The 15,261-nt window shown below is 42.6% G+C and overlaps 1 protein-coding gene across 3 annotated transcripts in view; it reads right to left on the bottom strand.

Moving 5' to 3' along the window:
• The window catches only part of COL4A2 (collagen type IV alpha 2 chain), a 188,893-nt gene that overhangs the window by 66,173 nt on the left and 107,459 nt on the right, over positions 1 to 15,261 (bottom strand). For all 3 annotated transcript variants that reach the window (XM_058548477.1, XM_058548476.1, XM_058548474.1), the window contains exons 5-13: positions 12,527 to 12,661; positions 12,392 to 12,436; positions 9,161 to 9,277; positions 7,582 to 7,653; positions 7,185 to 7,220; positions 7,015 to 7,077; positions 5,104 to 5,139; positions 2,601 to 2,642; positions 700 to 798 (exon numbers count right to left, since the gene is read on the bottom strand). In XM_058548477.1, coding sequence (XP_058404460.1) covers positions 700 to 798; positions 2,601 to 2,642; positions 5,104 to 5,139; positions 7,015 to 7,077; positions 7,185 to 7,220; positions 7,582 to 7,653; positions 9,161 to 9,277; positions 12,392 to 12,436; positions 12,527 to 12,661 — 645 coding nt within the window. The remainder of the gene's footprint in view (positions 1 to 699; positions 799 to 2,600; positions 2,643 to 5,103; positions 5,140 to 7,014; positions 7,078 to 7,184; positions 7,221 to 7,581; positions 7,654 to 9,160; positions 9,278 to 12,391; positions 12,437 to 12,526; positions 12,662 to 15,261) is intronic.

Below are 15,261 nucleotides of genomic sequence, written 5' to 3'. Positions count from 1 at the left end.
TTCAGACTCCAAGAGTACGTTTTTAATCAAACGAACGTCGATAGAAATTATAGAGACAGGCCAGCCCCGTGGCTTGGCGGTTAAGTGCGCGCGCTCTGTGCACCCCTGGTGGCCCGGGGTTCGGATCCTGGGCGCGCACAGACGCACCGCTTCTCCGGCCACGCTGAGGCGGCGTCCCACATACAGCAACTGGAAGGATGTGCAGCTGTGACATACAACTATCTACTGGGGCTTTGGGGGGAAAATAAATAAAAATTAAACAAAAAAAACCAAAAAGAAATTATAAGAAAAGGTCAGAAAACTGACCTTGATCCAAAAAAACTGACCACAGTGCTCCACGTCAGCAAAGACTAAAAGCAGGTTTATTTGGCAGAATACAACATTTTGCTCAGCTAGTTCCATGATCTGGCTTTGAATTACGCTCTGACCACTACCTGCGTCTACGCTGGAGACTCCTGTACTTAAGGACAGATTCGAGATTTTTCAATGGATTTTTGTGTTGTGTCCAATTCATCACAATTATTTACGATGATGGACTGGTGCACCTGTGTGACTCTGAACAGCGCTTTCATGCACAATTTGCCAGTTCGGTGGTGAGGCCTCTTCCACTTTGAATAAGATCGAAGAAAGTTACCTTTTCTCTTCTCCTTTTTTTTAGTTCAACTGGGAATACAGTCAGTGTTGGCGCAGCCCCTTTACCTTGTACTGCTCTAGGTGGATCGTTTCCTTCGTGGGCCCGATGATGGCGTGGTCAGTCTCCCATGGAATCCCATTGGGTCCTGGCTGTCCCATGTCGCCCTGTGAACGGTTTAGCAAAGCAGTCGTCTTTAAATTGAGAAGGCACTCGCAAGCATGAATAAAAGCACAATCCCACCACAACCTGTTCTTTTTATCTTTGCATGTTACGTGTCACATGTATACATGCCAATTTTGTAGTGTTATAATCATAATATAAAATAAAAATCATAGTATAAAATAAAATGATCATAATATACAATTATTTGTATCCTACTTGCATTAATAATTCTTTAGAATGTATGCATGAAAGTTGTTTAGGCTGTTCACAACTTGGGGCTGCATTTGCTTCTGTGGTATTATCTCCTTATGGTGAATTTCTGTACCAGGAAATTATTAGGTCTGAGGGCTAAATGTCTTCATGGTTCCTGATATGAATTACTCTATTGCTCTCCAAGACTGGTACCAAGATAGAAGAAATGCCTAAGAATGAAAGCCTACTCCAGTTTCACCACTACTCCACCAGTTAAGGGTTGTTTTTATATAATACAAAGCAGGATCTTTAATAAGTATAATATCTCAAGATTGCTTTCATTTGCATTTTTATCATTAGCAAGAAATGCTTTTCTACGTGGTGCAAAGAAGGTGAAACCTATAGATCTGCAACATGACTGGACAACGATTCTTGCATAATATGCTGGCTTCCTCTCCCAGGAACTAACTGATACAAAAAGAAAGTTATTGTCCTTTCTTTTGCTATTTCCACATATAAACTATATAATACAAGTTTGAGCCCAGATATCACACAATATGAACAAGAGCAAACTGAGATGACGTACCAGCTGCAGCAAGTGGTGCTCCACAGTGTATTCTGGACGCCCACTAATACTACACCTAAAACATACCTACCTGTTCCTCTGCCCTTTACCTATCGGGACTGTGATCTTTTCACTAATATTTGAATATGCTCTTTGTACATTACAGACATTAATTTCCACTCTATCTAACGTGACTATTCTCTCTTCCGCCCAATGATTTCTTCCTAGATTTTTCTTCTTTTTTATGTTATTTTACTATTTTGTTATATTTCATTGTACACAAGTTTAAATTTTTATGTATTTGGATTTTTCAAAGTTTTTCTTTCATATTTTTTTTCTATGGTATTAACACAAAGGACAAAGTCTTTCCTCTTCAGACCTGAGCAGTGCTGGATTCCATTTTGTGTGCTGTTCCATCAAAAAGCAAAAATGAGAATGTGCAAACAACGAGGCCAGAGGAACAAAGCTCTTTGACAGTGGGTACGTAGGTTTTTTTGGTGAGTGCAGTGGGGTTATGTGTTGGTGAGGTTCTACTCGTTGGGTGTGGCGCCATGTTAAGAATCTCACACACATGTGATCTCAGGTGATCCTGTCAAAGGCCAGGAGGTCTTTGAATCTTGTCACTGTGGGGCATTATAAAAGTCCACGTGGTTCTCTCTCCTGCCTTTGAGCAGTCAGAGCTGGCCACATCACCTGTCCCTGAGCTGTCTCCATGTCAGTCTGTGGCTCTTGTCTTCTCAGTCACCTCTGGATTCCCCATGGTAGAAGACACCTCAGGGAAATGCCTTGACTTTCTGGGTGCTGAGGACGGCTGAAGTTATATCCAGATTAGAGGTCTAGGGCCAAACTAGACGGTTGGGTTTCACTGCCTTATTGATCCCTAACTATCACTGGAGCATGTTTCATAACTTGGCATTTTAAATGATTATTTCCTATACAAACGTCTGTTTGCAGAGCACCTCAAGACAGCAACGTGGTCATTAAATGATCTATTTCCTAATTTCTAAACACTGCACACCTTCGCTTTCGTCTATTAAATTTCTTTACCTTCTCACCCTTTTCGCCATAAAATCCAAGACCTCTGTTGCCCTGAAAAAGAAATGGTTTCTGTAAGTTTTTAAAAGTCAATAATCACAGTGAAACAAATTTTTTATTTAGAAAAAGAAACCTAAGACCTATCTGTTTGCAACATTACTGGACAACTATCCTTGCATAATATTCTGGCTTCACATCCCAGAAACTAACTGACACAAAGAGAAAATTATGTCTTTTGTTTTGCTATTTCCATATACAGTGTCATACAAGTTTGAGCCCAGATATCGTATTACATGAACAGGAGCAAACTGAGATGATGTGTCAGAGGCAGAAGGTGGCCCTTCACAGTGTATTCTGAGCGCTCACTAAGATTAAACCTAAATGATGAAAATTCTGGGGTTCAGAGAAATGATATGCCATTCTTTTAATACAGATGTGCTTTTAAGAAATCTGTATTTTACACTCTCAGCAAAACCTAAGAAATAGTGGACTAATAGCAGTTCTTCTGTCACCTTTGGGAATATTTAACAGTTTTCTTTTTGAAATATTCTATTGTTCAAACATCCCGAAAATCAGAAATTGACTGTGTTATTGATTCTACAACAGCTGCATGTGCTACCCGGGCCAGGGCCCGTGCTAGATGCCCCGCTCAGCCTTTAAGCCTCTGTTCCCCATGACGAGTTTGGATGTCACAGATGGTGGAACTGTCATCTCCTTTGACCAAGGCCCCTACAGCTAACGGGTGGCAGGGCTCAGCCTCGGTCCTGGTATTTCTGACTCTCAGCTGCCTGTGCATCGTCTCTACAGGTTAGCGTCTTAGAGCATTTCCTCAGGTTCTCGCCCCCTGACTTAGAAAGCAGCCATTTTTTGCCCTGGATCCCATGTTTGAAGATCCTGAGGCATTCTGTGTTCTGCCTCAGCCTTTTCCCATTCGGGTAAGACAACCCTGATTTCACATAAACATTTCCTACCCTCCTAACGATTTTAGGGGATGGTGATTCTTTCGGTTTTATCCAACCTTTTCATCTTCCTTTTTGCTTAAGAGACAAAGCTAGGCTCAGCGACTCAGCAGGTATTTAACGGATTCATGAGTGAGGCTGCCATGTATGGGAGAATTGACTCCACCATGATGTCTAAAACAAACACATATGAAAAGCTATACTGCAAATTCATGCACGTTAGAGAAACAGTACTCTTTTCTTTGACCTCCAAACAACTCTGCTTCTTTCCCAGGGTCTCTACATTCCCATCACGACACAGGATCACGCGGGGCCCTATCTGATCGTTCTCTCTGCAGTATACTGTCTGCCTCCCTCCAATGCCCAGATATTTTCTGAAAATAAAAACAAAGCCTTTAATTAATTTTTGCTTTTTGCTGCTTTCTCACCTGGCTGTGAGCTGAAATCAAAGCACAGAAACACAGGCAGGCTAGATGAGAATGCAATTTCCATGAGCCCCTGCGGTCCCTCTGCCTCATGAGCTGGTTGTCCGACGAGTCACCAGGAAGTGACGGGTCGGGGGTGAAGGCTGTTTGTGTTGCAGCCAAGCAGGGATCTGAGGCGACCTTGGGGCTCGGCCGCCCTGTCCTACATCCGCTTCTCTTGGCTCTGGGCCGTTCCCACCATGCTTGGGGCTGCTAGACAGTGGGGAGCCCAGCAGTGGGGGCAGCAGCCTTAACGAGCTCCAGGCCCGCCCGGAAGCCATGTCAGAGGTGATGGGAGCTGGGGCCTGAGGGTGGTGGCAGCTGAGGTCCCCAGGAGGTCACAGAGATGGGATCTGTGTGGAGCAGGCATGGGAATGTGCAGGCTGGGAGATGTCCTCAGCCATGTGCAGGCCACAGAATGGTCCTTAAATGTTGGTAATGGTATCCCACTATTTCTGACTCATGTCAAGTTTTAATCAAACACTTCCCTTCTGACCTCCTACCGTTCGTCTTGGATATTTATCCAACTTTCCCAGGTCATCCTGAACCCTAGATCTGTCTCCAAGTTCTAACAAGCCACCTACTCTGTTGTGCTCCAACCAACGTAATAATCTTCCTCTGATGGAAACGGTACAGCTTTGGGCTCCAGCTTGACTTGAATATCATTGACTATATTTTTGGAGGCTGACACCAGACTCATGTAGACCCTAATTCTATCCAGGTAAGAAGGCCACCAGCTTCCCTACACAAATATAGCTACATTTTGTCCATTCTTGTAAATTAACACATGGATAAACACGAGCTGTCCCTAAATCTATGCTTCTAATCAAATGTACATCAGTGTGATTTTCATACAACGGGAATGTTATCAATTTGCAAACACCAAATCGTTCAACATATCCACTTAGTTAATGCAGCTGCTCCAGGTGACCACTGGATTTATCCTTGAAGTTTATAACATTGTCTTAAAAACCTACAAAGTGGTCCTCACCGTGAAATAAACAATCCACGGTTGTTAACCAAGTGGTTCTACGGTCAAGACAGGTGGACACAAACACGTAAGTCTCCCCCCGCCCCCAACAACCAACTTACTCGCTGCCCTTTTGGTCCAGGGGGTCCAGGCGGTCCCTGCACAAATACGAAGAAATTTGTAAACTGTTTTCTTTATCCCAGGACCCAGATAACATCTGCTAAAAAGCTCTGGGAAAGCCATTCACTGTATATTTAGAACACTGTGCAGTATGTATAGAGGGCTCTGATACATTTGTTTTGGCAGGGAAAGACTGGAGGGTAGAGGACTGGGGTCAGGCCCAGTTCTCAGGATTTGCCAGCTGTCCATGCACAGCTGTTTCAGGTTTGCTTTTCTGAGTTTAGACTTTGGACTTCACCCGTGTCCTAGCTGTGTTTGCTCTGAGCCCTCTGCAAGGTCCCCGGCCTGTCACGGCACAGACCGTCTCTCCTGACTTCCCCTGGGGTTCCCCATCGGGCACCGTCTAGCACTTTTTGCTGGTGGGTCAGCAAATGTTCATGGACAGAATTAATCTACAGGCCAACACCGTAGGGTTGAAAGTCCATCTGCAAATATCACCACGTGTCTTTCTGCAAAGCATTCAGTGTCAACACCACACTTAGGATGAAGTTTTAAAAATGCATAAGAAGAACAATTAGTGTGCAAGTACAGAGAAGTGGACAGGCAGGGGGTTGTGGGCAATTTTAATGGCCCATGGGAAGAACTTGAAGCTGTCAGATCAGCTAAAGCCACAGCAGGTACAATCCGTTGTTTCAGATTTCCCTGAACTGTGCATTTAAAGAATCAAACCTCCAAACCGTGTGATACGTGTGCTGTGAGTAAGCCAACAACTGCATGCAATGGGAGAGCCAAGACTCTCTGGTCACACAAGCCTTGTTTCATTCCATTTGGCCATATCTTTCAGAGGCAGAGGGCTATATGCAGAAATAACTTTCACAGCACCAGGGAAACTTGCTTTATAGAAAGAAAATTAATTATTATCATCTATAGTCTGAAGGAAACTTACGAGTACTCCCTCTCCCAACGATGATATGACTGACTCTTCCTGAACATGTGTGCCTCCATTGCTTCTCAGTATGTGTAGCGAAACTGATACCCCCGCCTCCCTGGATGGCCTCCCTCACTCTTGAGCAATGCTTTTCTGTGAGAAGGTCTCTCTCACCCGTAGCCAAAATCTCTCTTTGTAATTTAAGGTCTATTTGTCTTACTACTAAAAAAATGTGGGAATGAGAGAGTCCGGATCTTTCTTGCAGTAGCCGGTTCATCTCCTGGGGCCCTTGTGTGGTGGTGGGAGTGGCCTGAGGACTGCACAGACACTAGTACCTCTCTTTTCTCCTCCTCTCCCCTCCCTGCAGCAAGCCCTCCTTCATCCGAGTATTTGTCCTGTCACATCTCACTCTATCACTTGATTTGCAGGGGAAGGGAACACCTGCAGACTGCCACTCAGATGGGGTACTAGGGCCATTTTGTTAAGTGATGTCCAATATCTCACTTTCTATAATGGCCATGCCCAGGTACAATGCACCTGCTATAATGACCATGCCCAGGTGTGATGCACCTGCAATGACGGCCATGCCCAGGTGTGGTACACTTGCTATAATGGCCATGCCCAGCAGAGTCCATTTCCTCTTTATTGACCCTGTTGGACTTTGGCCTTCTTTGCCCAGGGATGACCCCTTGTCAGAGCTTGTGCATGGCTGGCTGGAAGGGCCCCAGCCAGCACCAAGTCAAAATTTGACACAGTTGGTAGTGATGTGGTGACCACAAATTTCGAGTCCTCATTCTTCAACCCAGATAGCAGCATATGTGTGCAAGGGCTGACCTGACCCGTTTTGTCTTGACGCTTTCTACAGTGACCAGAAGCAGCACAGTTGTATTGTGAAGCCTTCACCAGCATCAACAGTGGAGAAGCTGCGTGTCTAGGGGATGCCTTGACAATGGTCCAAGAGAGAGCACATGCACCTGGTACTCACTGGTCTTCCTGGAGGTCCAACTGGACCCATCTGTCCCACAGGCCCAGGGCGGCCGGGAGGCCCCTAAAGACAGCAACAGGAGAGGGCTGGTAAGAGAGGTAGACTGGTATTTGGAGTCCTGAGTTCTTAAAGTTTTGCTTGGAATATTCTCTAATAAAAATAAAACTTACCTGGAAACCAACCAATCCAGGCTCTCCAGGTTCACCCTAATTGAGAAGAAATAATTTTAGGAGCTGTTAAGCATCTTTAGATTTAGTTACATTTTATTGCAAGTATATAAAGTATATTAGCCCTAATAAGACTCGATAACGTTAATGACCTAATATCTGTAGTACTGTGAATGTGGGAAAGGGACGCAGCCACAATTAAACTGAAAACAGAGACTGAAAACATCCTGAAGGAAAATAAGATGATTTTAAATTAATCATGATTTGGATGACTCCATCATTCTACGCATTCCTCCACTTCCTTCCTTCTCACACCTCAGAGTTCACCTGGAAATGAACTTTATCAACCGGAACTTACACTGGACCCCTTCATCACACCTCCCACCTCTCGCAAACTTACCCTGTACTTGTCTCGGTCGTCAATGGACAGCGCGTAAGGTTCGCCTTTCTGCCCTTTGGGTCCTTGGGGCCCCTAAATTCGCACATATATGATAGAAGGACAAACACAAAAAAGTCAATTAACATTCAGTGCAGTAATTTGGATGATTAAATACTGACTTTCATGGGCAACCTCTAATTGTTCTTATGGCTTATTTAGGTTATTCTGAACACCAACTGTGACATTCAACCACAGAGGTGAGACTTCTGCTTTCACATTTACCCAGCAGCATCTTTCTTCAAAGTTAAAATGGAAATACATTCTAGGATTTAAACCATTCTCAAAAACCCAAGTGAATGCTCAGTAAACTAATCCTTTTGTACACCAACATGTTATTTTTCTTTGTAATGATATTATTATGTGTTTTCTTTGGCATTAGTGTACTAACAATATTAACACATATACTCTTAAGTACCACTTGTGGGAGAGATACTGGGTCATTCTTTAAAACTGGAATTGTGTAAAATATACATGATATGTGTATACATATATATATGTATAAATGTCTTTTAATACCTACATACAAAACCAAAATTTTAAAGTAATGGATATATTCACTGATAATGAAAGCTATGATATTAGAACAGACTAGAACATGATGCAGCTCATTGAAAAGTTAAACCACATAAAAAAGAAGTAGCCAATGAGGGGGAACCTGAAGGCAGAGGTGTAAGTATGATGAGAAAGTGATTGGCTTCAGGGGGAAACACGGGGAAGGGTGTTTATGACTGCTCTTCTCTCACCTTAAAAACGCTTTCTTAAACAAACAGTTTTATCAAATAAAATGTTAGTATAACCCTGAATTTGCAATATTTTGGTGGTAAGAGGGTAGCAATATAATGCCAAAAAATATTTCAAGATTCTTTACCAAGACCCTGAAAATGTAAAGAAGCCACAAAATAGATTAATACACGAAAAGTTCTTTCATTAAAATAAACAAACTCCTCCGTTGTCTATGTTGGAGAATGTCATTGTTCTTTACGTCACAACGGACTTGAGAATCTAATAAAGATGGTGACCAATAGAGAATTTTGTCAAGCTTTAAGCTTTTCTATTTTACTATCATTCACTATTTTTTGAATGGGAGCGTGGGAGACAATGAAGTGACGTTCAAGAGACTGTGGGGGTAAAGAACATAAACCAATTATTTTCTATCTAACATTTAGAGAATGACTATGGAAAACGAAGTTATATGCATCTAGGAAAATCATGCCTAGATGTATGCAGGAAAAAATAGCACAAGAAGGTATGCTTCGTCCTGACCACCAACGAAGGAGAGAGGAGCAAGTTTTTCTCAGAGCATAAAGGGTAGGCTTAGTATGTGCCTGCTCGGCCCTCCTGTCGAGTGGACAGGAGGTAACCCACCCTGCTTAGAAAGTTTCCCTAAGACAATGTCTTAAAGGGTTCTGTGCTGGCCTTCTGGGCTCCAGGAAGAGAGCTCAGGAGACGGCATCTTTCATTTATTTCCACCGATGAGTCCCAGCCACCCAGGTTCTAGAGCTGACCCTCCTCCCAACAGCACGTGCCCTGTGATACTCACAGGAGAGCCGGGGAACCCCCCAGGGCCAGAGGGTCCCTGCGGGCCGGCATCTCCCCTGGTCCCGTTGCAGCCATCGTAGCCCGGTGGTCCTCTGGGTCCACCTTGCCCAGGATGTCCCTGGGAAAGAGAAAAGGGAGTGAGTCTTCCAGCCCATAGGTTTCAGCTTTCATGTGACTGTGTGACAAAACAGTTTCAAACCTTCTCCTAAGAGATGTCCCTGGCATGAATCCAAGGGAAAAGACAACTCAAAAAGAATGAATGAATGAACGAATGAAAGAAAGATTAAGTAGACAAGGCACACAGTGCAGTTGTGTGCAGGAGAAAGGCCTTCAAGACAAAGTTCTGATCCCACGTGCTTTGGTGAGAAGTAACCTGTCTCAGCGATTCTCCTACTTTGCTTCACAGGGTGACTGGGAGGACTGTTTTAGCAGGAACAGGTAAGGGTTGATTTAAAACTCTAGAGGAAATTCTAGAAGCAGCTACTCCTTCTCAGGGACAACAAGGATGCCTCTATCAGATGTGCCCAACTAAATTTTAGGTGGTGAGTTTGAGAGACCCACATCCTGAACAGGTGAGAGATTCACACCTACAGTGGGATTTCATCAGTGGCTTAGCCAAAGGTAGAACTGGTCTCCTCTTATTTACTTTCTTTGGAAACACTCCTTTTTAGATTTTAAACATGAATAGAAGGCAAGTCAGGTGTTCTGAGATGTCTGGTGGGAAAGGGAAGGCAACACACTCAAATGTCTTTCGAATAACTAGGAGGGTCAGGTTGAGTCTGCGGACATCTCAACCACGTTAATCTGGTTCCAGGAGACACACAGGGGCTACAATTTATGGACTATGAGACCACAGCCTATGTTACTATTTCTTTATACAATAGATGTTTAGGTATATGCTTTCTTATTGTGTAATTTCTTTAAAACTTTGATTTTCTTGATAACAGACTAAACATATATTCTAGAGTGATTTTTGAGGCCATTAGGATGTCTTTTAGATTTACTTTGAGAAATGTGGTTCATGATATATGAAAAAATCCTACATATAGTGCCTGTACCTTGAATGATATCAAGAAATACAACGAGAAAAGCAGTATTTTTTTTTGGTTTGCACATCTGTTTGCTTCAGATGTTCAAAGCCACTGCTTTAACTGGTACCATCAGACAAGGGATTCAACAGGCTTTTCAGTCAACCCTCTGGTGGATGAGAGGGATCCTGATCACTCCTGGAAATCACGGAGCACAATCTCTCCAGCTGTTAGAGAGCCAGCTGTCTGATGGCCTTCAAAGTAAAGGCCTCTTTTTTGGGGTCTCTGAAAGTGGATCCTTCAAATTCAGCCTGAGAAAACAAGCTCTGTAGGTGCTCTGCTCAAGATCTGTGATATTCTAGAAAGCTTTGCTTAAAATGTACCACTGAGTTATTTTTCTTCTGAATTTTCTGTCTGTTGCTAGTCTGTCTTACTCTCTTAGTATTGATCTAAGTCATTTGAAATTGTATATCAATCTGATGTTAGTTTGAAACTGTCCAAAGAAAAATTTCAATTATGTTGAGCTGAACATCTTGTTCAACATCTAATTAGATCCATTTCTATATGATATAACTGTAAGATTTTACTGCATATCACTTTTTATATATGACTTCTAAACAGCAACCCAGGTCCCTCAAACTCGACATTCATTAACTGCTTAGGTCTGGTGGGTGACATCTGATTAACTTATGTGTGGCATCACGATCTGCAGTTAAAGAGCCTGTCTGGAGCAGCACCAAGATTCTGTAGAAAGTGATCAGTTATCTGCTCACCATGATCACTCCCCCACGATTACTTCCTCCCTAATTTGTGAAATATTTGCTTTTGATATTAAATGAGTATGAAGTGGAAAAATAAATTAAAATATGATACAGATTAGTTACAATATCTTTCCATAAAGTCACTCCGTTTAAACTCAGATTTCAACTTCCAGAAGACAAAAACTGATGAATGGTCCAACGAGTTCCAGACAATAGTTCAAAAATGGGCAATATGGTTTGAGGCACTTGGTAGAAAAATACTTTCATTATTTGTTTAACCCTTGAAATCTGCAGATTCTTCAACTGTGCCAATTTCTCAAGATTCTGACTAACATGAAACTTATTTCCTTATTTGTCCATAGCTGTGCGTTGTAATTGACACATCTTTTTGAGCCCCCCATCCAGGTGACGCTTAGGATCACTGGCCACGTAGGTCTCAGGTCTCAGTGACCGTGGCTTTTTTTCTTTAGCTCTGACCACTTCCTTCTATTGTTGTAAAAGTCTTTCCCGAATGTGGAGTTAAGATCTGAAGAAAAGTGTGAATTTTCCGTGACTACTCTCCACTCATGCCCTTCCTCTACTGTCCTGCAAGGGAGCAGCCTCATTTGCATAGCCTGGGGGATGAAGATTCTCTCTCCCTGTGTGTGCACGTGTGTGCATGTGCATGCGTGTGTGTGCATGAGCGTGTCAGCACGGTGACAGAGAACATGTGGATGCAGGGTAAGGGTGCAGACATCTGTGTATATGTGTGAGGTTCCTGAAGCAGATGTCTTAAACTTCAGCAGTAGACAGATGGGGCTGGTCTGAATGTGCGATAAACACATTTATCCCCGAGGCCGGTATCTGCAGGAAGCTGGCCCTGGGAAATCTGCTCAAGGATCCTTGTGAAGAAGGCTGTGAGTCAGGCTGCTTTGTTTATTTTGTTATGCCACAAGAAGTAAAGTAAACTAGGTTAGAAAAACACACATTTTATTGCATTTTGAGATTTTCTCATGGACAAACCATGCCTTCTCGTCTTCTCGTTTACGTGTGGTTACTACAAAGAATTTGAGAAGCCGCACAAATGTTCAGCAGGGCTTCCTACATCCACATTCTTGGCTGCGCTACTTTATATTCAGGTTGTCCTACAGTTCAAACAAAACTTCAAGACGGGCTCTTTACTGAGCATCTCTGAGCGACACATTACCTTTTCATTACAAAACAATGCCCAATTTTAGCAAAGTAGCCTCAATTCTGAAGCCAAGTCTAGAAGAACGTTTACAAAGGAAACAATTTGTTCAATATTTGACTGGATTCCAGGAGAAAAAATATGCACATACAGCCCCACAACTTTTATGTTATAAACAAAAAAGGAGGTCTAGTTCAAAATGTTTCTGTAAGTCACAAATGCACTGCTTCACGTGCGTACAATGGTTTAAAATTCTAACCTTACGAGAAACTTACAGGAATTCCGTCGGCACCAGGGAATCCAGAGACGCCTCTTGCTCCCTATAAAGAAGGCAGACAAATTTAACGTGGGCCACCTCCCCCACCGCCCTTGATAAAATGGGGGACAGACCGACAGTCGTCTGTACGTACCACGTCTCCCTTCGGTCCTGTGATCCCGGGATGGCCCCTTTCACCCTTGTCACCTTTGCGGCCCTGCAGTCCTGGGAATCCTTGTAACCCTGGGGGCCCGGTGTACCCCTGTGGGCCCACGGGCCCTGGCTGACCCTGTAGAAACAACACACATTCAATTTCCACAATTAATAGCAATGAACGAGCATGCTGAGTCACACTGCTTTGAAAACTTCACTTTTCATTCTCAAAGAGCTACAGTCTCCAGAGAGCACTGCGCGTAAACCACCATCTGCCACGAGAGCCACAAAGCGATTTCTGGCTAAGAAACAAGTCACAGAGTTTAAAGGGAAAAAAAACTAAATGTAAGAAAAAATTATCCCAAATTGTGATCCTAATAAAGTGATGTTATTATGAAATGATATTGGGTTGGAAAGAATCGACTTATACTTGGCTTTTTAAAAAAGTCCTTTCAATAAAAAAAGTTCCAAACAAATTTCTAAGGTTTTCTCTCTATCTCAATCTAATGCATACAATAGATAACGGGAAGTGTGTACTGCATTCAGGCATCAAAATGACCCCCAGACGTTTAATGATTAGGTAATCTCTTCTTTGTTCACACACACAGGAGTGTGTGTGCATGCACACATATGGAAAAAACAAAAGGTTTCTGAGACATATAAAAATGTATGTCCATATCCATTAAGATGGCTACTATCAAAAGAAAATTATGTGTTGACGACAGCATGAAGAATTGGGAACCTTGTGCACTGCTGGGAATATAAAATGGTGCAGCCACTGTGGAAAAGAGTATCGTGGTTCCTCAAAAAATTAAAAATATAATTCCACCTCTGGGATAATACTCAAAAGAAATGAAAGCAGAGACTTGAGCAGATACTTTCACACCCACGTTCACTGCAGCATTTTTCACAACAGCCAAAAGGTGGAAACAACCCAAGTGTCCGTCGATGGATGAATGGATAAGCAAAATATGTTATATACATACAATGAAATGTTATTCAGCCTCAAAAAGGAAAGAAATTCTGACACGTGCTACAACATGGACGAACCTTGAGGACATCATGCTGAATGAAATAAGGGAGTCACAAAAGGACAAATACTGTGTGGTTCCACTGATAGGAGGTCCCTAGAGTCGCCAAATTCATAGAGACAGAAAGGAGAATGGGGGTTGGCAGGGGGGGGAAATGTGAGTCATTGTTTAATGGGGACAGAGTTTCAGTTTGGGAAGATGAAAAAGGTGATTGCGTAATAACGTGGCTGTACTTAAAGCTACTGAATTACATAACAATTGTTAAGATGATGCGCTTTATGTTATGTATGTTTTACCACAATAAAAATAAAAAGATGAAAAAGGGGGTTCTATCTCTGTTATTAACGGAACTAATTCATGTATTATAGTTAGGTTTCAATGAACCTCCTAGGTTAGACTAAATTAAGAAAAAACAAATTCTATGTCTTGATTCATCTTTAAATGAATGAGTGTGCTGTTTATTCATCATACAGAACCTTTATCTGCTAAGCCCTATTTGCTTTCACATTTCAAATTCCTATTTTGCCTTTAGATTGAGGGGGGACTGAGCCATTATTTTTAGTCTTCTCTTCTATTGCCTATAAGTAACTTTTTCTACATAAACTGTGCTGCTAAAAAGTTTGTCTGTGTTTACAGAATGTTTATAATCTGTCCTCAGCAATTGAGGGGAATCGAAGAATTTCACAATGCAGCCCACGCTGCAGGATTAACGTCATGACGCATTGGCCTAGTTGGGTGTGGGGAGGTCTCTCCTCTGAATTTCATTATCATTCCTATGTTGCCTGTTTCTTTAGATGTTGGCCCCGGCACGGGGGAAGCAGTTAAGACATTTCTTTGTGGTGGAAGATACATGGAGACTAAGATCTTGGTTGGTAGATAAGACAGGACCCTGCCACCTCAGACAAAGGGAAGGTTTGGGAAGCTCATTCTGGGCTCCCTCTGGACAAGGTCCAGCTCTGCCCTGCACATGTTCCAGAGGAGTCTAGTCAATACACAAATCAGCGGGTACTCTGCCTGATCACAAGCATCAGTACGGAGTGGCGAAGCCAATGTATTTAATATCTTTGAAGAACGTGATAAAGTGGGGCTACCGCTACTGTTTGTTTCTTCCTAGTGGAGGAGAACTGTGGTCAAAGATAGACAGCCCTGACCTTGGACATGTCCTATCCCAGGCTCATCCTTGTCTAATGCTCAGGGGTCTTAGTATGCTACATTTGTTGTATGTCTGGGGACAAAACATGCTTTGATTCTGATTTTTATGGATCTTTCCCAGTTGTGCTTATCTTTGTTTTGTGGCTAAGTTAGAACACAGGCTTCCTGTGATTACGGTATACCATGCCCCTAAGCCTTCACATTCCCCTCTTCATGGACAGGCCTGCAGTTTGCTAGCGTTTACAGGGAGCATCCTTTGGGGGATAAAATGTTCCTCATTAGTTCTGTCATTTTTACTGTCCATAAAGTACGTCTCTATCTGGGGGATTACTGTACAGAGCCATATGAGGGAGAACATTACTGCTAACCAGAATGGAATATGTGTGTCTTCATGATGGAGAGCCACATTCTTGCCTTGCATCCATTAAGCTCTCCTCAGTTCCCTTTGATGGAGAAAGTGACTAACGACATCATGTACTCATTTTTCTTCAATTGTCAGTAAATTTTTTAATATTTATTTCTTGGATGGGAAGTCTGACTTTTGGAATAAAAT

This window comes from Diceros bicornis, chromosome 9 (assembly GCF_020826845.1).
Source record: "Diceros bicornis minor isolate mBicDic1 chromosome 9, mDicBic1.mat.cur, whole genome shotgun sequence".
Taxonomy (NCBI): domain Eukaryota; kingdom Metazoa; phylum Chordata; class Mammalia; order Perissodactyla; family Rhinocerotidae; genus Diceros; species Diceros bicornis.
This window is presented reverse-complemented; position numbering and strand designations above follow the sequence as displayed.